Raw genomic sequence first — 25,115 nt, forward strand, 5'->3', positions numbered from 1 at the left:
TTTTTTGAATTGGACAGCAGCAACATGTTTTGTGTTTTGCACAGTTTCACAGTGGTCGTATACTCGCGTGTTTAATCCACACCGTACATACGGCATAACGGCAAACACTTGTATAAAGATGTAAATGCTGGAAAGGGCGTCGGCAACTTGCATATGCTACACCGTAGGCTTTACATAGAATCACTGCATAAATATTAATAACGCGCCAGTGCTCATGAGGTTAATTAGTAACATGAATGGTTACAATTAGCATCTCAGAAGCAAACATAGGGAGTTCACCACTGTCGCAGACTGCACAGGAGAAATCATTTTAGGATTTTTATAATTTATGGTACATGATATCATTAAGAGCATCCACAGAAAAGTGTATACACAATGGGCACCGCTAATTTTAGGAAACCATTATTAGAAAATATAGTTAATCACTCCACCCACAAATCGGGGTTAAAACTACCATGTGAAAAAAAAGGAGAAAAAAACATTTAAAAAATCATCTTGGATAAGAGGAGAGGGATGTGATCTGATTTGTGATTAGCATGCAATCCAAAGGGAAGGCGTTTCTGCGAATGACATCTGTTAAGGTGCCATTAATAGTGAGCAACATATGCTTCAATCCAGACAACATCTTTTCAGGGAAAGCCTTGTTTTATTTCAGCAAGACAATGCCAGACCACATTCAATATGTATTATAACTGCAATGCTGTGTGATAACAGAGTCCTGGTGCTAAAACTGCCGGCAGTCCAGAGCTGTCACCTACTATAAACATTTGGCACACTATGAAACAAAGAAAAATAAAAAGAAGCCTGTAACTGCTAAAATCTTAATGTAGGCAAGTAATGTAAAACACCCTGCTTTCAAAAATGGTCTCCTCGGTCCCAAATGTTTACAGAGAGGTGTTTAAAAAAATGCAACAGCAGCAAACAGCACCTTGTTGCAGCTTTTTTGAAAAGTGTTGGAACCATTATGATCGTCAAATAATTGCATTTCATTTTTAATTGGCCCTTTACACAACTTTACAGAGCCTTCATCAAACTGGGTTTGTATTGTACAGTATGCTTCGCGCTAAAAGCAAAACAGTTTGTTTTTTTTGGCGTTTGTGCAGTTTTGATCCTTTGATATCTTTAAACACAGAGTCAAAAATACGATTTCTGATATATAGGAAATTCCGCACAGCACAATGAAACCCTCCCTCAGCTAACAAAAGGGTAGATGGAGAAAACCAAAACGCTGATTTAATCAATTACAGTAATTTAAATGTTCCAAAGACAACGATGGCACCTATTTGGAATTAAACGTCTCTGTGTGCAGCTCCTTATCTACTGTCTTGTGGCATTTGTGACCGTGACGCATTTTAGGAGTCCAGTATCCATTCATCCCCACGGAGTGGAGGATGTAGCAGATCACAAATGAAAGAAGACACAGCGTAGCAAGGTTGTGCACCAGGCAGGGCTGAGTGATAATAGATGAGATGTGGAGTGCCTGCCTGGGCTCTCCACCCAGGAAGAGTGTGTCCATGCATGCGAGCACTGTACTGTGTATTGTGTTTGATGATGGACCCCAGCTGGAGAGGTATTGACGACGCCTTATGAAACATGCTGGAGGATGATTACAATGGAGAATGATTATCACTTAGTCTCTTCTCTGTCTCTGCACGTCCCCTCCCACTGCCTCCCCCTCTCTTCTATTTCTCGCTTCTTCTTTCTCCTCTCCCATTCAGCACGCGAGGTCAAGTGTCACTCCGTCTCCGTTGTCAAGGCTGCCAATCACCCACACAGTGAGTGCAAGGCAACTGTTGCCAAGGAAACAGCGATTTGGTTGCTAGGCACCTGGAGCTGTGCTCACAATAGTCATTTTGTTGCTTAGAAGCGCACACACAAATACACGCCAAACCGCAGAAATGGCTTTGCCCAATCAACAAGTTTATGCAACCACGGAGTGAAATTTGTATAAATTATAATTACACACTCTTAAGAGATTTGCTTACACAGTAGTAAGAAATCGTGTGAATGATAAGGGTGTAATTTATCACGGACATAACCAGATGCTAATGTATTGCTGAATTCGCAATGAAATGCTGATTTTCTAATTTATAATACTTAGCAAAATGCGCCCAAAATGTAAAATGTTTTATTCGAACACAGCTGCTACCTGATTAATCAGCACGCCCAAACGTCCGGGAATTTTTCAAACCCACACCTCAGCTTGATCAATAAAGAACATAAACATCCATCATTCTGACTAAAAATAGTTAACCATAAAATCAGTCAATCCCTTATTTCCTCACTGGCACGCGGACCCAGTGAACCTACTAGCTGCACCGTGAGTCATATATGTGAGATCTATCTATATGCCTATTTTTGTGAGATCCCTCAATCCCCGATTTTCCTACCAGCATCTAGATTATGTGAACATTCAGGCACTTGAGCGTATGTGCGAATGTGGGTCTGGATCTCCATCGTGACAGCCAGTCAGCTGAGCTGAACGCTGAAATGTCAGCCATGGGTGCAAGCCTTGACATGTCCTCATGTGGTACTGTCTACTGTTGCTGCTACGGGCATCAAACACACATTTTTAGCAAGATTCGAAAATAGGAATGCAACAGTGGTTGCAAGTGCAGCGGTACGATGCTTATGCACAGTTATAATATAATATATTATCCCCTTGCCTGGGGGATGTGAAGTCCAGGAACACACGGCTAGTTTTTTTCTTTTAACTTGAAATTTCTGCTCAGCTTCAGGAAAATGTTCAGTGCAGAGTGTGAAGGTCTGTGAAAGACACCCATCAACTGATAAGATTATAGGATCACTTGTGTGCACGACTGAATGACAAGGATATGCAATCAAGAATTTGGAATTAACGTCTAAGTCTGAAGACTTTTGTGTTAAGCTCCCTGAACTAATGCCTGGGGGTTTAGCTTAGTGGCATGGTACAAGTCTTTCCCACCAGCACCTCTGCAGGGGAGGCTGAATCTAGCCAATGACACAAACTCATTTCCTCCACAGGTGTAAAGGGTTGACATGGTTGATAAAACTGCGATGATAAAACCCTTTCATTGGCTGGATTGGATTTGGGCTCCTGCTGGCCTCGATTGGATTCTATTTAAAAATAAAAACCCTTTCTGATTAAACAAAATAAGCCTTTGCCATAAAAAGTCACCTCTGGGCGCTTAATTAAAAATCACCAAATGCCTCAGTTTGACTATACATTTAAATGTGTCTGCCTGGGCTCTGAGCAATGTTCTGTTTATGGTCCAGTGCTGATGATAAAGCTTCCGCTCGACTACGCGTATTCTCAAGCAATAACATCCACATCTGTATTATCAACCCAAGAATACCCGTGGTCGAGACAGGAGCAGAAATGCCCACCTCCTCCCCTCTATTACTTTCTTTCTCCTCTCGACTGTGGAGCTCACTTTCCTTTTCTGTGTGCTTCCCTTCAGCTTCTGCACTCTGAATAAGATTGCAGTGTTGAAGTAGGTCTGTGTGGAGGCACATCTTTAAGGACAGCACCTGGGATAAAAGAGACAAAAGAGATCATTTTTCTTTTTCATTTTTTATCCTTGAATGACAAGGGAGCGGCATTGCTCTGAGGTTATAATACGCATTTAACACACGCAGTCACATCTCGAGCACACTGTTAGACTGATAGCCCGACTGTAAGCAACAGCAACGCATACATCCACACACAGACACGCAGGCAGCCTGCTATGCGTCTGTACCTGAGCTGCACCAAGTAAACAGATTACACTGCCAACAGCTAGTCCCTGTGCTCTCCCCAGTATCAAGCAACCATTTAGCCAAGCGCTGAGGGAGAGGGCAGGCTCACCAATTATCAAATAGGTGTCAGTATGTGTTACACTGCACTGAGGGGAGAGAGTGATTACCAAACAGATGTTTAGTCCTCACCTCCATCCTCCCCTCCTCACCCGCTGTCTTCCTTCATACTGTTTACGACTCCGTTTGACCATCTATTCCCTTCTTCCTTTGCTTTGTCTCCTCTCCCCTCAACTATTGTTGGACCACTTCCCTGGATACGTCCCCCATCTCCTCCCCACCTCAACACACACTCTCTTTCTCTCTTGCTTGGTCCGTCCCATGGAGAATAAGCTCTACTCTCCCCTATCCACACTTGCCAATTAGAGCCACAGTAGCTGTCAGTCAATAGCTGAGGAGGAGAGAATGAGGGAGAAGGAGATTTTATTGGGAAAAGAGGGGGTGGGAGTTGTCGGGGTTACATCAGCACCACAGACAGTTCCCCCCGGAAACAAACTAGTTTACAAACCTGACTTGATGCACTCTCTTTTCTTTTCTTTTTCTCCTCTCATCTCTCACTTTTCCACTTAACCTTTCCTCTCTAATCATTGTGATCCCTCTGCTGCCTTTCCCTCTCTTTGCCACGCATTTACCCTTTTATCCCTTTGTTATCCTCGGATCAGCTTGTTTATCCATTTTCACACACACACACGAACCAATCACCTATCAGAGGTGCACTTCAGGGAACCTGACACCCCTCAAAAGTTCCCATTTGCCACTGACAAAACCCCTCACCTCTCAGACTCTGGTGATAGTCTACTTCCTATCCTGCTGTCATTCTGCGAGAAGTGCCAAAACTAGCTAGGGCCATCACATCGACAAGATCTTGACGCCTCCCTCATTACCTATACTTCTCTAGTCTTCTCGCCTCATCTCTCCCCTTCGCATCTTGCCTCTTCCTCCATCCCAACTGTCCATGTCTGGGCTGCTGATGATGACAACTCAAGTGGACGTGTCTTCTGTTCTCACCAAGAGCTGTGAAGAGATGTACGTAGGTGTCAGAGATCTGGTGTAAAAATACACTCTGCTGCTGCCCTCTTCACTACTCAGGACCGGTCTGTGTCTGCTCGGTGTCACTGGAATGTCTTCATGTAATTTGAAGACATGCTTCAGTGTGGTTTTAGCCGTGTATGCGGGGGTTAAGCTATGATAGCAAGACACTCACATATGGGTGTGCCTGTGGCAGCAGTTTTGAGTGTACAGACAGGCAGGCCTTTTTTTCTCGCCTCCTTTTTACGTTCACAATCATATGAACTTGCCCTGCATGCACATTTTATAATTCTAATAATTTCTGCATAGACTTGGTAAGAACTTCATTTCGCAGCAAACGACATCTGGCTCGCATTTATAAGAAAATCCATTTCCTGAATTGACTTGATTGAAATTGAACTGGCTCCAGCTGGAGGGCCTAATGAAAGAAAATCGGTCTGTGTTTCATATTTATGTCTGATGCAATAGACTTATCAATCATTTAATGTACCTGGTATTTCAGATAGGATGCAGAATCACAAGTGGCTGTGCCAGGGGCAAAGACAAGACAGTCTTGAGATGGAGACAGACTAAGCGGATGCTGAGCTGCTGCTTGCACATTACTGCTTAATTGCTTGGAACTAAAGGCACTGTTATGAGGATGTTTATGCTTATGTCTGCAACAGCAAATCTTTCCAGTCATTTTTTTTTCTTTTTTGCTACACTGTGGGGTCTTATAGTCACCACACAGACAAAAACTAAATGACCCAGCGATGGCAATTGCAAAAAATTCAGCCTATAGTGCAGAATAAGAATCCAACCCATCAGCCTTGGGCCAAACTTTTAGTGACAAACTTAAAAGAGACACTTTGGTTTCTTTAATCTTAATGCATAGGCTCCAGTTGGCCTACTAGCCCAGATAACCAGACAACCACACACACCACTGTAAAAATTGCAGATAGCCAGCACCTGTCCCCTACGTGACAGGCTTGGATATTAAGCTTTCTTTGTTTGTAAATACATCCGCTTCTACTGACAAGGAGAACCCAGTTCAGAGTGGCAGGCGTGGATTGAATCCTTAACCCTTTGCAGGGAGCGTGAAAGAGATTTTTAAGCATCTTTTCTTTTTTCTTTTTTTCGTTCTTCTTCCCCCCCCAACCGGATACAAAGGAGGAAGACACGTTGGCATGCTGTTGTGGTTAAATATTAGCCTAAGCTGCATGCAGGTACAATTCGCATCAAGTAATCTGATAGGCATTTGGGAGTGAGGCTGCTGGGACCAACCTGTTTAGTTATCAAATCCTAAAGCGTGCCAGCGACAAATTGATAGGGCGTAATCTCATGCCATGCTGTGCTGCAAAGCGGCTAATGAAGCAGAAATCTACAAGTCTTGTTTTCTTCACTTCAGGGATTATCAACAAAATATCTTTAATAAACAGGACAGTGTAAAGTGACGGGACCCTGAGCAACAACGCCGTGCTGCGAACTATGCCCAAATCGCTTTTCGTGGTTAATGAAAGCGAAAAAAACAAAGACATTTAACTTACCGCCACGTCCACCTTTATGTCAGCTGAAAAAGCCGCTCCATATGCTGTACAACGTATCCATGCTCAAGTGTGGTGATAATAGACTGTGCTGTGCAGGGAAACGCCCCCCTCCCCGCTATTCCTTTTCTCCACTGTGCGCTCCTCACCCTGCATGTGGGGAATCACATAACCACTCCTTGTTTTTTCCATTCTCTCCGAGGGAGGGATGGAGCGATGGAGCCTATGCAGCAGCATCACTATCCCATGCCATGCAACTCATCTGCAACCTCTCACCTCTCTTTTCCCCCACCTCTGATTCTTATCCCCTCCTCCTCTTCTCTTTCTTTCTTTCTTTCTTTCTTGTCCATGCCTCCATAAAACCACGCCGACAAGGACCAATGCCCCCCGCCCATAGTGCAGCGGTCCCCAAGTCCAGGGCCATAATGGACCACTGGCAGGCCCTAGAGAAAGAAAATAGAAATATTGGCTTTACACATCGAATGCAACACTGGTTGATTAATTCGCCCGCTGGCTGTAGCACACGGTGCCTTTTTGTTGTTGTTGTTGTTGTTTTTAATTTTCCTATGCAAAAAATATTATATGTGGGCGGCTTTCACACGAAATCTGTATTTATCACAGGTGTCACGTTTTGTAGTTCATTGTTCGTGGATTCGTGATGCTTTGAGCCCGCAGCAGTCTGACTAATATTCTAAATAATGTGAGTGAACAAACCTGGAAAACACAATGCAATCTGGAGCAACAGCCAGGTTTTAATCTTTCACGATATTGCTTCAACCCCATGGTCATTTTAGATTTTAGTTTGTGCTGTTATTGACTTAAAGGTCTGGGCTGTTGCAGTGCGTTACATTTGGCATTACATATACTTACCGTTGGCTCAGTTTGTTTTAAAATCTCATTTAGCTGCGTCTCTTTGGAGGGGAAACCGAATGTAGTACTTATTTGCCCACTTAAAAGAGGGTTCTGTTGTTTGTCATTGTTGTTGATGTTGATTTAATGGGACCATTTTAAAATTTACAGCCAGCAACACATTTTATGTTCACTCTGTGTTTCATTATTCTTCATCAAATAACACTCCTTTTGGGGGAGAACTGAGGATATCTGTAGTTGTGGAAGTGATATCTTTCCTCAGTCTTGCTCAACAGTTCAAGGCTTTTAGAATGCTGTATTTTTATTGCACAATGGGCCAGATGTTTTATATAGGTGACAGATATGATATGCAGCCAGCCCAGTTTTGCACCTGGACGCTCGTACTGTGTGCACAAGGTTTCTTGGCTTTACCTTGCTTAAATAAGAAAGGCCTACACTGGAAAAGATTTTGTCGTGATTGCAGCATACGTTAGTCCAAAACACACGTATCCTGTGCAGCATTGGCGCTGCCTTCACAGAAGTTTGAGTCATCCATGCCGTGCTAGGTGGTCCCCTTGGTCTTTGGGCTGCAGGGTGTGGCATCCACCGTTTCTCAAAAAGAATTTTAGCTTTTGATTGGTTACCTGATAGTACAACTTTTCTGCCCATCTAAAGTGAGCTTGGGAGTGGCATTTCTGGCTCTTGTTCATATTTGTTTTATCTTTGCGTGACAGAGATTTAACTTTCATTCATGGATGCAGAGACCAACTGTGTTCACTGACAGCGATTTTCGGATGTGTCGCTGAGCCCACTTTTCAGCGGTTTTCAGTAGAATCCTCACTGCAACCCAAACGGATAAAAGATTTCGACCACTTAGTGTAGATTTACAGATTTCTCACTACAGAGAATGAATCTGGATTCTCAGAGTGTTTTAATGACAATGTATACCACAGACTACATATTCTTCCAATTATCGTGTGTGTATTTATAGTTGCACTTGATTAAGGGCGTTTGCTGCAGAGTCTCAAAAAGATTTCTACTGTATATTCCCCCGGTGGAGTGTCTGTGTTCCTTTTAACAATCTTTTTCTTATATATTCAGCGGATGGTCTTCCTTATTAGACATGCTGGATAGGATTGGTGGTAAAGACATTTTTGCTCATCTCCTCATTTGGTGGTGTGTAAAAGGGCTGACCGCTCAAAACCATTAGAGTGTGTGCATGTGTATGATTGCCAAGTGCTCAGTAATGGCCGACACACGAGATAGTCTGTATACACCCTTTTCTAGTAACTTTTGTGTATGATTTGTTTTTTAATCCATTTCTTTCTTTGTGCCTTACTGTCTCTGATTTGGTCAGAGGCATCAGTAACAATAGCAGAAAGGCAGCAAACATGTAAATTTAATGTTTGAGAGCCCAGAAGGCTGATGCTGTAAGGCACTGGAGCCTCCAGGGCCATAAAATAAATGAAAGCATATTTCTTCAAATCAGCAGCCATAGCGTCTCTGTATCTCTCTCCTTTCTCTTTTGGACACACACACACATATATATACACACACACACACAAACGTGTATATATGTGCACTCACACTCGCAGTGTTAATGGCTTCATAATTGTCAGAGGCAGACCACTGAGGATAATCAGGAGACTGCAGCAAGGCAACAACCACTATTTGGAATTTACTATGACAGATAGTGCCTTTTTATTACTCAGAGGCCTCTGGTTTGTTTTGGGATGCGATAAACCACACTCATTTGACTACCCCCCCCCCCTTGATACTTCTCTTTCTCTTTCTCTCTCTCATCCTCAGTCTCTGCTTCTTTTTCTCTGTCTCTCTCTCAAACACACATGCATAGCGGTTCAGTCCCAGACAGCGTGTGACTCAGGGATCAAGGCCATTACTACCAAACACTTAGTCAGGGAGTAAAGTTCAGCTTATCACAGGAAATCACAGACACGCACACACACAAAGGCGCACACAGACAAGCATGAACGTACTCAAGGAAACGCACACATAGAAGCGCAGTCAGTCATACATGACCCTTTAATACATAAATTGAATGCCTATGAGCAGTTTGGTCTCGGGTGAGAGCCAGATATGTTTTACATTTTTCATTTTTTTCCTCAGAAGGTTTAATGGTGTAATTACATTTGCACTTCTTTAAAACTGTCTCACTCACGATGAACAGGTAAAAAAAAAATCCAGATCAAAATCCATGCATCAGGTCCAGATATTTAGCTGAAGCCTCAGCACAATACAACGCAATAGCTCTGCACCAAATTCTACTTTTACAACCCTTCCTCATTTTCATTTTTTTTTATAGTTGATTGCTCTGCTATATAACTGAGTGGATGGTCATGGCATTCTGATAAATTGCATCACTACATTTATAAAAATGCTAATTTTCTTTTGTCCTTTTGTGTGTGTATGTGCTGAAAGTAGTAGGCTATATGTAGAAGAGCTGCTGTACTAGCCAGTATTAGATTTCACACATGTATTTTGATGTTAATGTAACATCAGTCTGCTCTCCCAGCCTGGCTAGCTCATTCTTTCTAACTCCACCTCAGATTTGTTCCATTTTCAAGCTTGTTGTCTTCAGATCCAAGTGCTTTGAGGCAATTTATAAAACTTCACACGGCTCCCTCTGGAACCACAAAAGGCTTTATACTACTTTTTTTTTAGTTTTTTACACTTGTAGTACTCCTCCCCAAGACATTTAATAACATTTTGATGTTTAAAATCAGTGGAATCCTTTCTCTTTCACACAGGTATCTTAACAGATATGTGTGCTTCTCGTGTTCGCGTGTTTACGTCTTGCGCATTATGTTCTGTCATAACCGCTGATCTATCTCTGACTGCACTTAAAGTGATATTAACACATTCTAATCACCCAAATCAAGTTCATCATTCATCTCAGATGGCCTATATCAGCTCTAGTGGCTTGACATGTTACAAAATATCCATCCTGTTTTCTCAGTGTCTAGCTTTGAGAGAGAATTACTCATGTCCAAAACACTAATTTAACGGTCACAAGTCATTAGAATAGCACACGTAAATTATTAAATTGAGTGGTTTTGCACTCTGAGGCAGAACTTCAAGATGTAAGTGATTCATACTCTAATTGGAGTGGATGTGTGCTTTTGCTCAGTAGCCAGTTCGTACGATTGGGAATGGGGATGCTGGCAATCAGGATGTAGAAAATGTGTGTGTGTCTGTTAGTGTGTGTATGCGTGTGTCAGTGTTAACAAGAGAGACAAATAGGAACAGAGAGAGAAGCAGGTGCATCACTAATGGCTTTTTAAAAAGGTTACAGCGTAGCGCTCTTCTTTTCTAATGGGGCTCTGGCTGTGCTTGAGAAGCAATTTCCGGAAAAGATAATGTTGTCGAGAGAGTGCAGAGAGTTCTCTGTTTGCGTGTGTGTGTGAGTGCGTGCGTGCGTGTGTGCATGTGTGTATTTGTGTTGCTATTAACAAGACTGACAAACACAAACTCAAAGGAACACAAAGAGGGGCGGGAAGAGATTGGGGCAATTGAGAGAGAAAAGAGAGGGAGAGAAATTGCCTTTGTCTTTATTGCAAAGTAATTGTGCCATATTGCATTGCATTTATTAGTTGACGAATAATGCCTGCTCCCGGGCCAGCAGAGGTCTCAAGCCACAATAAATAAATAAATAAAATTTTCTCTTTTAGCATATTTTTACATTCATAATGTGGGGTTTGATTTCATAAACATTAAAGCTGGTGAGTCCTGAAAGCTCCTCTCTTGCGCTTCCCTTTCCCAGTAACCATGGTAAACAGTGCCACCCTGTGTCCACAGTTATCTGCTTCAACGTTTTGAGCCACGTTTCTGCAGATTCACAAGGAATAAAGCTGCAATCCCGAAATGCTGCAGATTTTAATAGTATATTGATAAAGACAGATTTAGACAAATGTACTTCCAAGTGCGCGTTAGATAATTAAATGCAAGTGCATATGTAAATACATTTCATGTGTTGATTGGTACATCTTAAACAAGAAGTTCAATTAAGACCACTAAGGGGCAGTACTTTCCCATTACTGCCTGCATGCTTTACAACAAACCCTGTAGTGTTTACACTGTGAAATTGACAAAATTAGTAAGAGTCGGCTTTTCAGAATATGATGTTGATGAGAATTTTATTATTTTATATTTATTTATTATTTTCCTAAAAAGGAAATGAGTGAAGAAATCACAGATGCAGACTAATTGTGGTTGTTGTGGTATCTCCAGGAACACTTCACATAAGAGAAACCCTTTTTGTGAAGTGTAGTGAGAATCTAAGATCACAGTTTGAGTCAAGCCCTAATTTCTAATATAAAGTCTTTTTGTGTCGAAATAGCAAAACGGTGTGCTGTACAATACACTGAGTACTTGTAGTATGTATTGTGCAGATGTGTGAAACTGGATCATGACTCCAGAACCTGAGCACAGACAGATCTTTCCCACAGATCATCGCATGTCATGACATACAGCAGCAGGAAAAATGGAAATTGAATTCCATCTAGTGGCGTGCTGGGTCACAGTCACACTGTCCCGGCTAGAATTCTTGTAATCAGTCACGCCGGTGTTTCATTTAAAATGTCTAACACCAATCAGCTGCAATGTTAAAATCACCAGCCTTATATTCTGTCCGTCTAGTTCTGACTCTAGACACCTCTAGCAGTGCCCTGTGGTTGGATAACCACTGTGGATCTGGTTCATTTCAGTCAGAGACATTATAATAGAGAGACATGGCACTCATATTCAAATCTATGGCACAATTACACAATGGCAAAAATGGTGATATTAGTATAATTTCCAGGGGGAAAAAAGGAGTTTTTAGAAATTCTTTTAGGGGCAAAGTCAGCACACCACTGCAGCTGTTTTTATTGAATTTGTCCCATGATGGGTTGAGATGATTTGGACATGTAAAGAGGAGGGATAGTAGATTCATTTATTTCAGCCTGTACTACTTGATTATTCCAGCATCGCCCATCATAACATACACTGGCATCAAAAGACTTTCCTTGTAGACCTTCACTGTCTTAAAATAGTTTAAAAAATATTATTGCTGGTTTTTAAATCGCTGCATAGTCGGTTTGTGGATGCGCTCTGCATCCATAAACTGCTGACTCCATATAATATTGCCTGAGATCTTCCAACATGACCTTTATAAGTAATGCCAAAGACTTGTCAGGACACTAAAGATGATCAAGCCCGTGCACTCTCAGCAGCACGACTGTGTAATTCCCTGCACAAAGAACTCTGTGAGATAAGTGTGATTTATTTGTATTGTTTTGCTTCTTTAAACCATGTGTACTTGTTTTCAATTGTTTCCACTGAATTTGAAATTGCTTTAAGTTCCAGTGAAGTTTTTTTTGCATTTTTCAAATTTGTACATTCTTATTCTTTAGCACTTTGTATGTTTACTTTGTTCTCTAAAAATCCAAAAAAGTCAAAGCAAAATAAAGGGTGCTGTCAGGGAAGAGGAAAAGAGGAAGACCACAGAGACGCTTCATGGATGTAGTGAAGGAGGAGATTGATTTTTCTGGTCACTGTTGTCAAGATTAACAGAAACCATTTGTCCATTTTCTTCAGCTATCTAATTCAGGGTCACAGGGAGGCTAAAATAGGGCAAGTAAAGGGTACACCTGGGACAGGTGATTCAGCGCTAACACAGAGAGAGACCTATGGCTGGTTTAGTATTGCTAATAAACCTAACCCTGTGTATGTCATTAGACTGTGGGTGGAATTACACAGAAAAGCCTCAGCCGCCTGTGGATTTGAACCCAGGACTCAGGGGTGGCTGTAGCTGGGGGTAGTTGGGTTTGGCTAGAATGGGTCATCTACTAATTGGTGGTTGGTTGGTGGTTTGATCCAGACTGCATGCAGAATTCTTGTAATGGGGCAAGATACTAACCCCAAGTTGCTCTTTGACACAGAGTATGAATGTATGTTAAAGTTATATAAAAAGCACCAAAGCATAGTGAATATTTGTGTGAATGGCAAGTTATATAAAGTGCTTTGAGTGCTCAGCCAGAGTAGTAAAGTGCTATATAAGAACCGGTCCATTTACCATTCTTGCTAGCTGCCCAACTGAAACAAATTGTCCAAAAACCGTCACTTGCATGTGCAGCATGCACCACTACTGAATGTCCGGTATTTCAAATAAGACCATGCAACAAAAAAAGAGTAACACATAAAATCCATATCCTCATTAACGGTAGCAAACAAAGTGAAAATTAGAAAATGTAATTCACCAAGCGGTGTGTTATAATTGTGATTTATTTTGGTAAATAAATACAAAACAGTGACATTTCAACATGAAAATAACATTATTTAGACAGTTATGGTATTCTCTATCTCTTCAGTTATTTACAAAGTTTCACCGTAGGTAATCACAGAGCTATAATGAGCACCTGCTATAACAGGCATTGTTAAGAAGCCTTGGCAGGGGTCCTTCGAAGGCCTGCAGTTACACACATGTACAAGTGTGTAATTATAGCAGCTACTTTTGACAGTTTAACTTAAGAAAACAGATTGCCAAATTAACAGTTATGCTGCCATACAATGTGCTCATTATAAACATACACACAAATATGCACACGCACGCACACACACGCTTAATAAAACCTTAACAACGTCTTCTTTATATAACCCAGTGTGTAGAGTAGTATACCCTCCCTGGAGTGTCCTTTTGAACTGAGCAGAAGCAAGCAAGTTGTGAGCCAAACACCCCAATTTTATGCTTTTAGATTTCACACACTTCTCCGCTGTGCTACATTCCTGCTTTAGATCAGGCTACTACTCATGTTCATACAAGACAGCTTCAGGTAGCTTCACATTTTTCACACAATAAAACATAATGTGGTATATACTGTGTAAAAAAAAAACCTATATTCTGTACAAAAGTATACACAGCTCAGAGGGCTTACCTCTGTCTTACACACTGGTCTGTGCCATCACTGTTAGAGAATCGGTGAGAGGAAACACTGATGGAGCTAGGAACAACTAGACAGGACAGATGCATGAACTGCAGCAAACTGATGTCATAACCACTCTTATTACAGACTAGTTTTGGAAACACCAGCTGATATAAATGTAGGAAACATCATACAGGTGTCCAGTATTTAGATGAATGTACTCTGGAATAAAAGACGATGCATGGAAGTGTTAAAAAAGGGGACGAGGGAAACAGACAAAAGGGATTTTGTTTTTACAGACTTTCACATTGGAACAGGCAGTATGTCAAATCACAGAGCTCTCCATAATGTTTCACAGGATGGAGATTAATCCTACAGTACATTTAGAACACACACCTGAATAGAAAGGAATAAGGATATTTGGAAAGTTGGTGAAAATCAAATGCTGTTCACTTCGAGGATGAATTAAATGATGCCACAAAACACGTGGCATCACGAGCACAGCTGTGGTGTGTATAAATCTCTCTTCTATCACGTCACACAATATAAAATAAAAGAAAATAGGATACAACACAGTTTCGTGAACACTGAGTCGGTTCATCTGTGCTATAATTTACAAAAGTGCTTTCTCTTTGACAGCATCTCTTATTGACTTTGAGGACAAAAGAAAATGTTAATACTCTCGATGGTACGTGTATTCTTATTATAAAGGTCTTTGTTCTTATTCCTGTCCTCTGCTTGTTTCTATTTAATCATCCTGAGTGTTACAAAATGGTCTTGAGGGCAATTCACTTGTGCCCGGGATTTTCTTCGATCCCCAAACCCTCAGCGCTGCTGAGTTGTTTTTTTAATTGTTTTTGTTGTTGTTGTTGTTGTTGTTTTTAAAATATCAAGTCATCACCAGCCAACAGTCTTTATAGTCTTTGTGGAAAAACTGGACAAGAAAGCAGGAAACAGTATTGCTTTAACAGCTCTGGCTTTGGCGAGTCATGAAATGGGTCTTTTTCACCCAAAGGAGAAGGTAGGCCACCGTGGATGACAAACAGGACAGTGCAAGGTAAGGAGGGCAGGTCTCTGTCTCCCTCTGGTCCTTAGCAGATGGCGAATTTTGGCCAGGCTCGCCGTGTGTGATTTTTGCTGGTTTGTCTCATGTGACGGGTGGACCTTCAGACCTGGGTGGATTTGACTCGTCTGAGAGGCTTTCGTCCTTCAGGGTGGGCGTGGCAGGGCGGGGGGCACTCAGTGGGCAGGTCTAGACTGCGCTGGTGAGGCAACGTCGTGAGGGGAGGAGCACATCGGGAGGGGCGGGGGACGGGATTGGCTGATGGTCATGTGATCTCAGAATACGGTAGCCCTGGAGCCTAATGGGAGGACACAGGAAAGGGAGGGGAAGACGAGAGAGAAAATTCATATCAGAACACATTGTAAAATATTTGGGAAGTTCAATTTGAGCGAAAAGGGCAAATGAACTTGACTAGACTGAGATAATAACAGTAAAAAAAAATGCCCAGTGATGATGTCTAGACAAGAGAATGGACACACAAAGCTGGGATATCAGACAGAGATCAGAGCATCTGGTACACATTAAGACATAATGAGTCAAACAAGACAGGAAGATCATTCCATAAAAGATCCATAAAATCTGACCCCTCAAATCAGCTTACTGTTTTTTAGTATATAAAAACAAAGCCTTACAAAGTTGCTCCTTCATACTGATGTATGAAAATTTTCTCTAATAGGTTGTCTTGTTGCACATATGCTTTATGAAAATATCAATTCCACAGGTCTCTGGGTGCGTGTTGTTTTGTCACTATGGTTTTTGTATATTCACGTCAAATTGCAATCCAACCTTTGCACATACAATCACTGGCAGTCACTGGTACATCTGTTCAATTGTTTAATAATGCAAATATTTAATCACATAGCAATAATTGGGTCCATTTAGATCCATGTACACATGGTCACGCTGACATCCTGAAGTATAGTCAGACTGCTTCGAGGTAATAGAAAGTAAAGAGTAACTTTAATAACCATTAATCACATCCAAGCTATGCAGAAGAGCATATCTGAACACATGTTAAACCTCAAAGCAGATCAGCCACAGCAGCAGATCACCTGGTGTGTGCAACTCCTATAAATTGCACAGGAAACAGAAGATTGGAAAAATGCTGCCCAGTCTTATCAGTCTTGATTCCTGCTGCGACATTCAGACGGAATCAGAATAAAATATCAACAACATGAAAGCACTGATCCATCCTGCCTTTGATCAACAGTTCAGACTGCTGGTGTAATGGTTTGGGGAGTATTTTCTTGGCAGTCTTTGGCTCCCTTACAACCAATTGAGCATTGTTTCACTACCACAGCCTGCCTGAGTATTGTTGCTGACCACGTCTATTCCTTTGTGAGCCGAGCAGCTATGTTCTGATGGGTTGAACATGACAATGACATCACCGTACTCCAATGGTCTCCATAGTTACCAGATCTCAATCCAATAAAGCACCTTAGGGATGTGGGGAATGGGAGATTCAGGATGTGGATGTGCAGCCAAGTAAAAATCTGCAGCAACTGTGTTTCCAGCACTTTGTTGAATCTATGCGATTAAGCATTAAGGCTATTCTGAAGGAAATGGATGTTCAATTTTAAAAAAATGGTTAGTTGTTAGTAATGATTAGTAAAGGATTTCAACACAAAGGAATCAGAGCTGGAAAATGAACCTGGCATCAAAACAAAAGACCTTTTATATTCTACTTGTTGTGACCAGCCACCTCGATCACTTGTGGATATGACCCTTAAAAGTAAATGCTTTTTTTTCTGTTCTTCTACATTACAGACTACATCCCATGATATTGACGCTCAAAGCTGGTTATAGAAATAAGAGAAAACATGCATAGCAATAGATAAGATCTGGGTTTAGACTGTAGCACTCAAAGTGGGTGTAAAATTGATCTGAAGCTCAAAAAAAGATCACAAACACTGGAAAATATGTAATATGATGGCCTGTAATATGTCAAGTTTTTTTTTCTATAATGTTAAAAATTTATATAGTTTTTCTAAAGACACTACAGCTGATTCTGAGGAGGTCAGGTTGGATGTACTCACTGATTTGTCATGGAATGAAAATGCCCAAACATTTCGATAAAAAAACAAGTACATGCACATTTAAAACATTGTTTTGATTGCTTTGGTACATTTCGTTTCCCCCACCCCTTACCTGGAGGCCACTTAACTTTTCAAGTGGACTCTCCACGCGGGGCAGGCTGAGAAGAGGCAGCCCAACGGGGGGCTCTGAGCGCTGAGGAGGTGGAGGAGTCGACGCTGCTATCTGGGTTGGCCTGAAATTGTTGATCACACATGACACCTGGTAGAGAGCAGACAAAAAAGGTGTAAAGGGAAAAGGAAGGGAGAAATTCTCTCTACTCCACTATAGAGATGGATGATTTTCTGCTGCATGAAATGCTGAAGTGTGCATGGAAACAGATAGTGAAGTGGGAGAGACTGAGATAAAAGAAAGAGGGATAGGCAATGAATTTTGCGGGGAGGCATGGAAAGAAATTTATATTCTTAGGGACACACACCAGAAATGACTTTGATCTTTGAAGTTAATACTGATACTTTGGGTCAAGAGGTCCAACACTAAATGACATTATTTGAATTATCAATATAAAAGACTCTGTTTAGTCCACGCTTTTTTTTCTTTTACAGTCATGTATGGAAGTGCATCCTTTTTGTAGCCTTAATCATCAGTAAATCCTCCCACCATCATTCCTGTAACCGTATTTTACCACATTTCTCCCTTCAACATGTCCCACACACAGAAAATGGAGTGGAACAGATCACAGTTTGAGTTTTTATGATGGTGAAGGCTCAGAAAGTACGACATCCACAAAAACAGCATGTAAACTCGAGAATGACAAGAAAATGAAACTAAAATGCAAACAGACAAAGGACAGTGACATACGAAAAGCACGCTGGTTATGTTATTCATTTATTTTTGCAACGGTTGTTCTCTGTAACTGTAAAATGGAAATACAATAAATGTGAATTAAAATTCTACCTTTAAATCACACATTTAAATACAAGAATACAAATATTAACAGAACATTCAGTCAGTTTAGTCAGAGAAGATTGTGATGTCCATTGACAGTAATTTATATTTGACAGCAAGGCCTGATGGCTACAGAACAGAGCAGGCACGATGGCAGCAGACGTGGCATTGATTAAGTCAGGCACAGAATGAAAATAAGGAGGGTGGAGGATGTAGGCGGGTTGCTGAGCAGCTTGCAGAGATAGAAGCAGCTGTAGGCAGCTTATAGCAACTGACAGCATATAAGGTGACTGTGTTCCTATCTGGAGGTGTATAAATAGGCTATGATCTATCGCCTCTTTCACCCTACTTTCTTTTACTACCCCTCTCAGTGTTTCCTCCCTCCCTTTCTCCTTCTTACCAGAAAGGCAGCAATGGCACCACCCGTTACGAATCCAGCCAGAACATCGTTCCAGTGGTTCCTGTGTTCAGTCACCCTCACCACCCCAACCAGCACAGCCAGAGACAGCAGCACCAAGCATAATGTGGGCTTCATCAGGCGGGTCCCTTTTGTCCTGAACACCAGAGTCACATACATCTGGAAAGCAGTAATATACTGAATTAGGTACATTTTTAAAATGCTATGTTATCTTAACAAAGCAAAGAGTTGAACAATGTGTTGAAAGCTCAAGCAGCAAGCTGAGATAATGCAAAATATTCTAGACACTGACTAGCTTAATAGTTCAAACAGCTTGAGTAAACCACAAGAGGCCGCACTCTGCAGGGATTTTTGAACAGCTGAGTGGTTTATCCGCAGGGAAAGCAGCATAATAAAACCACCGCAGCTGGTTTAAAGGTTCTAAAATGACAGGAGCAAGTTAATGTAATTCCAGAGAAAAGAGGCAGAAGGGTGTGCATTCTTTTTGTCCAACTTAGTTAAGTGAACGTTTTTTACTTTATAATCTCTTACATGAACATATTTTAATTCTGAATATTCAAAACTTTGAAAGTCAGGTATAAAACTTGCCAGTTTGCAGAGGGATTGTTTTAAGAAAAGATGATTTTCGGTTTGCTATGCTCTATAAAATATATAATATTAATATAAAGACTGTGTTCAAGCTGTTTATTTCAGTATGTTCGTAAAATGTAGATTTATCTAGGGATAATCGGGAATTTTACTTCTGTTTTTTATTTGTGCACATACCTTAAAATGTGGTTGAAAGAACTACCAGGCTTAACCTTATATTTGTCATAACTGATGTAAAGTGGTAGCATTGGCTAGTGTTTGAATCCCGACACATATGATTCTGTACCCCAGGATCTCCAACGTGGAGATGGAAATGGACGGCTGCCTCGTGTTTGAGGAGCAAGTGACTCTGGGATGGTGTATAGAGCCACATGGCCATGACGAAAAGGAAGATGCACACAAATGCCAATTTAAATACAGTTTATTTTAAAGAAGAAAAGAACTTTAACTAACTATAATGGATGTAGTCAGTACAATCAGCGGTGTAAGTTAGAGCATGGGTAAAGAAATGGTTCATGCAGTGTTGTTTAGTGTAAAAATCCAAACCACAGAGCCACCCAGCAACTGAGCTCAGAGGCATTTCATAGAACGCTGGTGTGCTCAAAACATCACTTCTAGATGCAATAAATCAGAAAACTGGAGTTCTGCAGCATGTGAACCTTTCATTCTTTTCAGTGTCACTGATGGGAAACAAGCCACACCAGCCCTCCAGTGCCCGTGGTTAAGACCAGCCACACAAACAGGTTGAAAGGAAGGAAGGGTGGAGGTGGTTGTCACGGGATGAAGATCAGTTCATAGAGGTACATAGGGCCAAGACTGTGGAGGGACTTGTAGAAGATCTCATATTTATATCAGTGCACTCTATTGGGAGCCAGTGTAGGCGGAGAGTAGGGTTGATGTGCTGCCAGGATTTAGTGTGTGTCAGATCCAAGCAGCTGAAAAATACTTAACAGTGGAAAAAATAACCATGTTTTCAACCTGGTACAAAAACCTGTTTGGACATCTATACATATACAAATATATGGGGGTAGTCTATTCTATTATTAGTTTTTTAAATTACAGACTGTTGAATTACAGGTGGCTGAGGGCTCCAGCTGCGTGCTAGTGTTTACGTCAGCTATCTGAAACCAGCCATGTTTTCATTTCACTTCCTTTTGAAGCATTTTTACTGTAATTATTTGACAGATATGTATGATTAATTGCACAGCCAGTCCAAGTAACCTATACTCCAAATTTGATGAGTAAAATTATAGTATTTCATTTATATTTCTTCTGGCACAAATTGGGAGGTGTATGTGTCTGTGCAATTCACCTGTACAGTCTGTGGATGCACCTTGCTTGCCAAGCTCAGCAGCTGATAACTCAGCTCTCAGCATTAGCTAGACTTGAATAATAGTAAAAATGTTAAACAATATAAACAATATTAGTCTACTTTAAGCCACTTATCAGAAACTTTTCTGGTGCTTTGTTGTGTGTTACAGCTCTTCTAAAGACTCTTCATAAAGTAAAACCAGATCATCAGTCATCTCATCCAGTGCATCTCCCTTCACCCAGACTCAAAAAAGAAAGTCTCCTACCACCGTGTAGATGGCTGAGTAGAAGCTGAGCGCTGCATCTTTGGAGGGGAAGGATTTGCGGGCGGACACCACCAGATACGGGTTTCCTGTGCAGGCTCGGTGCTCTGCGATGTACTGCAGTGGAGACTGGCAGCCCAGAGCTGTGTAGTTTGGCTTACAGGCAGATAGGAAATGAGGCGTCTGGTTTCCTGTCACCACCTGACCGGCATTGGCAAAGATGGTGGTGGTAAAGAGGCCGAAAGAGTACACACCTGAGCGAAAGACAGACAGAGTGAAAGTGAGGGAGTGTGTACAAGAAAACAAGCACTCTCCTGGGATTTCAGCTGTTATTGTTGATTTTATGTGTTTCGCACCAAATGTGTAAGGACAAGAAAGACATTGTGGACAAAACAAGACACCCCCCATAATCTTTAGTGGCAATATTGTAGTTAGTTAAATGGTCTGATTGTTCAAATCTGTATTTTCTTTGATTGTGGTAAAATAATGTGTGCCCCAGTCTCCAAAAATGACATAGTGCAGGAAGCGTAGTTATTCCTCCGTCACACCACAAGAGGGAGTAACCCCTAAAATGAGCAGCTCTAGCGGGAGTAAAGAAGCCAGCCACTACCCATAAGGCAGTGCGCCTATAAGCGTTATGTGAGACTGCAAAAGTGTGGAACGCTGTGCTATGTCCATGTATATATTTGCAGGTAAGCAGATACAAGATGGTAAATAACTTAAAATGTATCTACAGATGAGTCCACGGGGTTGCAGAGAATGTGGGAAAGTTGGCCGTTAATCCCCACTATGTGTCATTAGTATATAAGTTATTGGTAGCGATGTGAATTAGCCGTGATGCTAACGATTAGCAGCTAGATCTAATTCATTAGTTTGTGCGGAAACCTCGTGGCACTTTTGTGGATTTATACCTGTACCGGGCTGTAATCACAGCAGATATAGACTGGTGGATCACACTATCTTTTGTTTATGTTTATTTCATTGTTCCACTGTAAGAAATATTAGTGGTTTGAGTTTAAACACTACCCATAAGGCAGTGCGCCTATAAGCGTTATGTGAGACTGCAAAAGTGTGGAACGCTGTGCTATGTCCATGTATATATTTGCAGATGCAGTAAAGGCGAACTCACAAAGCCACACTGGTTTCAATTCATTTTAATTCAAGTGTGCAACAAATGACTAGACAGAAGCAGTCTTTGCTTTTATGCTTCAGAACCTCAGTCTGTCATACAGATGTGGTGAAAAAGATCACAGAGCATCAACAGAATGGGACATAAAAATAAGGCTAACGAAAATGCGTCCACAGGAGACTCATGTTAAGGACAAGGGCTTTTTGTGTTTAGTCTACATACTGTAAGATAGAGATGTAGTGGTGTGAGCCTTAATGAGGCTGCACCCCAGAGAAGAGAGGATTTATTAGTTAAAAGCAGAAGAAGCTCTGATCTTTAAGACTGTGACTGACCCAGAAAACGTACGATCCTACGGAGGAGAGGGTTGAAGTAACAGCAGTCAGCCGTCACTATGGTCTTCTCCTGAGCGCCTTCTGTCTTCACAAAAAAACTGGTCACCTCCCCGATAAGAATCTGGGACACACACACACACACACACACACACACACACACACACACACCAAGAGAGAGAGACCACAAACATTTTTGTCAAACAGAAAGCTTAAACTGTGCGCTTAAGTATTGATCAGCCTCGATGAATATTCTGTCAGTTAAACATGGTGCAAAGCCAAAATTATTCATGACTGTTTCTCCCACAGCCTTGATTAAAATTTCCCCTCATCATTTGGCTGATTTTATGCTGCTAGTAAATCCCGACACCAACACCTCCCATTCCTTGTCATCAGCGAAAGTTTGTTTGCCAGCGTCTATCCGGTTTTTCCGCTCAGATTTTACTGCAACTCCATAAAATCATGGATGGACTGGTTATGTCACACAAGTTAACAAGCTCGGTCTGAAAGATAAGATGAATCAAACCCATTTTATATGACTTTCTTGAAATGCTTAAAATCTATGAGCAAACGCTTTAGCTCACACTGATCACACCCTATCACCCATCACTGTATATATATCAGTATTTTTACATTCCAAAACTCATTTGAAGAGCGCACACCCAGAGCATCTGGCAGCTGTTTGAAAAGCACTTTTAAGTCAAAGCAGCAGGACCTTGATCTCTTTTGACAGGAGAATAAATTGACTAAACACTATAATACACACTCCAGGACACCATTAAACTCTGCACACTGAACCTGTCTTATCAGGGGACCTCCGCTGACAGAAGCATGGGTATTTGTAGGTTGCCTGCTCATACAATATGCGTGGCCCAGGGCCAAAAGCGTGGGACGATGCTAATGCACTAAAGCTCATTGCCCTTAGTGTGGCAGATGAAGGCTGGGGTTTGTGTTACGGAGTAAGAATTACCAATAGAGGACTCGGTGTGACATGTAGTAGCGTGTGTGCCACCATAAATTATCTGTTTGCAGCATAATGTCACCTGAGTGCCGCAAAGCTATGCAGCAGGGGTGTGCAGGTTGAGAGTGTTGCTCCTGCATCCCTGCGATCACCTTCAAAGTTTAGCATGAAAATGAAGACGACCTACTACAGAGTTCTAACTATTTATCGAGATTAATTCAGCAAAAAGTGTAAATTCATTTTGCCTGAAGAGAGTTCTAGTCCCAGGAATTTTTCTTCTTAGTGGAAATTTTTCCCTTTCAAAGCAGTCCTAATGTTTGCCATCCCGTCCCTCTGAGCTATCGAGGAAATCCATTTAATGATAGTATATTGTATAGTGCTAAGTGCAAGTGATCCTGGATCTACATCAGAAGAGCTGGCGTGTGACTGAATAATAGATGAATAATAGATAAGGAATTAAAAAAATCTTTTAAAACAAGTATCGTAAGATAAATCTGTCTCAGGATGGACGATAAAGTTTTGATTTTTCAGAACTGAGTACTGGTACTGATGCTAGAGTGAGTGACAGGTGTGGGTAGGTAGAGCTATGTGTCAGAATGGAGCTGCTGTCAGTTACTGACCTTATGTGCACATCATTTCTGTGGACGTGATGGCTGTATGACACATTTATTCAGTATTTATTTATTTATAAAGTTTTGTTATGTATGTAAGTGTGTTACGGTCATTCTTTGGGTCCAGATTTTCTCTAGCTGCTCTTGTGCACTGACTTGACATGTATGCGTGCACATGGCAGATTTCACCCTGTTGTGTTGCTTTCAGGCAGAGACTTGTACTCATTCATCCTATCCTGCGATGTCTCCTGCAGAGATTTAGGTGACACCCACCTGTCTCATAGTGCAAGCTTCTTGTCATTTTACTGAGGCAGAGATGTTGACTTGATATATAAAACTCTTTTTTTCCACATGAAGAAATACAATATAACAGGTAAAGCAGTTACATGTAAATTTCAGCCTGATGCCCAAACTTAAAAAGCTCTATCAAGCCTCTGTTGGTGGTCGTAAAACTTGGATCACAGTGAGTTTCACTGAGAAAGCAACACTACAAAGGAAAGGCTTTCTTGTATTTGGTTTAAAACATATGGTCAGAATCCACAGAGGCCGTGGCAGAGCTTTAGAGAGGAGGAAATGAAAGCAGTCTTTCTTTGATTCTCTGAACTGAACTTGGGCGTTGCTATAAAACTGAAAGAGAGCATCTGTCTGACAGGAACATGTGTAGTGAGGTAATTATTTAGGTTGCAAGGCAATACAAAGATTTAAGCCATCACAAGGAACTACCTTTGTAGTGTTTCTACAGTAGGATCATGATAAAACTCTTCTAATGTATTCCTGTGACTTGGCTGTGTGAAGTGAGTGTGGGGAGAATATGTAGAAGACCGGAGGAGACAGCACCACTGATGATAGATACAGTAGCTAGCAGCCAACAAGGCAGGAGGCAAAGAGACTTGCAAATGGTGCTGGCAAATAATCATTGTGAAGCTGAGATTACAGATTAAAGAGGTCTATAACAACATAATTAAAACTATCAAGAGGCTCAATCTACAATTCTCAAATTAGTTTTAGCAGCTTTCTTTCTAGTGTGGAGTGCAAAAAAGATTTTCTTTTGTTTGCTTTTGTTTTTATAACAAATCAAGGAAGCATGCCACGTGTGTGGTTTACGAGTGCTCTGGCTGCCACTAGCACGACCACAAAAAGGAAGACATCTCTGCAGGGCAGCAGGATGTGTAAGCAGCGTCACACAGACCTTATAAAGAACAGCATGCGCTAATTGGGTGCAGCGCGTTATTTGGCCATTTTTAAACTTCAGCAAAACCCACAGAAGACAGCTGCATCCCTATTTGTACATATTACACACACACTGTGTCTCGAATCTCATAATTCCATACTTATGCTCACACCATTAAGTGCCTACGCGCATTT

The 25,115-nt window shown here is 41.3% G+C and overlaps 1 protein-coding gene and 1 long non-coding RNA gene across 4 annotated transcripts in view; both read right to left on the reverse strand.

Annotated features, from left to right (window-relative positions):
• Positions 1-3,383: 3,383 nt before the first annotated feature.
• On the reverse strand, positions 3,384-6,584 carry LOC146572776 (uncharacterized). Its single transcript, XR_014892747.1, has 3 exons — positions 6,330-6,584; positions 4,659-4,788; positions 3,384-3,510 (listed from the first exon to the last, which is right to left on the reverse strand). It is a non-coding gene; the product is annotated as an uncharacterized LOC146572776 (long non-coding RNA).
• Positions 6,585-13,438: 6,854 nt separating this feature from the next.
• Positions 13,439-25,115, reverse strand: part of LOC146572777 (phospholipid phosphatase-related protein type 5-like) — a 64,956-nt gene continuing 53,279 nt past the window's right edge. For 2 of the 3 annotated variants that reach the window (XM_085277171.1, XM_085277172.1), the window contains exons 4-8: positions 22,182-22,302; positions 20,724-20,974; positions 18,541-18,717; positions 17,323-17,453; positions 13,439-15,456 (exon numbers count right to left, since the gene is read on the reverse strand). In XM_085277171.1, the coding sequence (XP_085133297.1) occupies positions 15,348-15,456; positions 17,323-17,453; positions 18,541-18,717; positions 20,724-20,974; positions 22,182-22,302 (789 nt within the window). In that variant the 3' untranslated portion in view covers positions 13,439-15,347. Of the gene's footprint in view, positions 15,457-17,306; positions 17,454-18,540; positions 18,718-20,723; positions 20,975-22,181; positions 22,303-25,115 lie in introns of all 3 variants that reach the window. The other variant, XM_085277173.1, reaches the window with a different exon arrangement.

The sequence above is a fragment of the Mchenga conophoros genome, linkage group LG6, assembly GCF_057382185.1.
Source record: "Mchenga conophoros isolate Kocher_MC1m ecotype Shallow Benthic linkage group LG6, M_conophoros_male_GT1.1, whole genome shotgun sequence".
Taxonomy (NCBI): Eukaryota; Metazoa; Chordata; class Actinopteri; order Cichliformes; family Cichlidae; genus Mchenga; species Mchenga conophoros.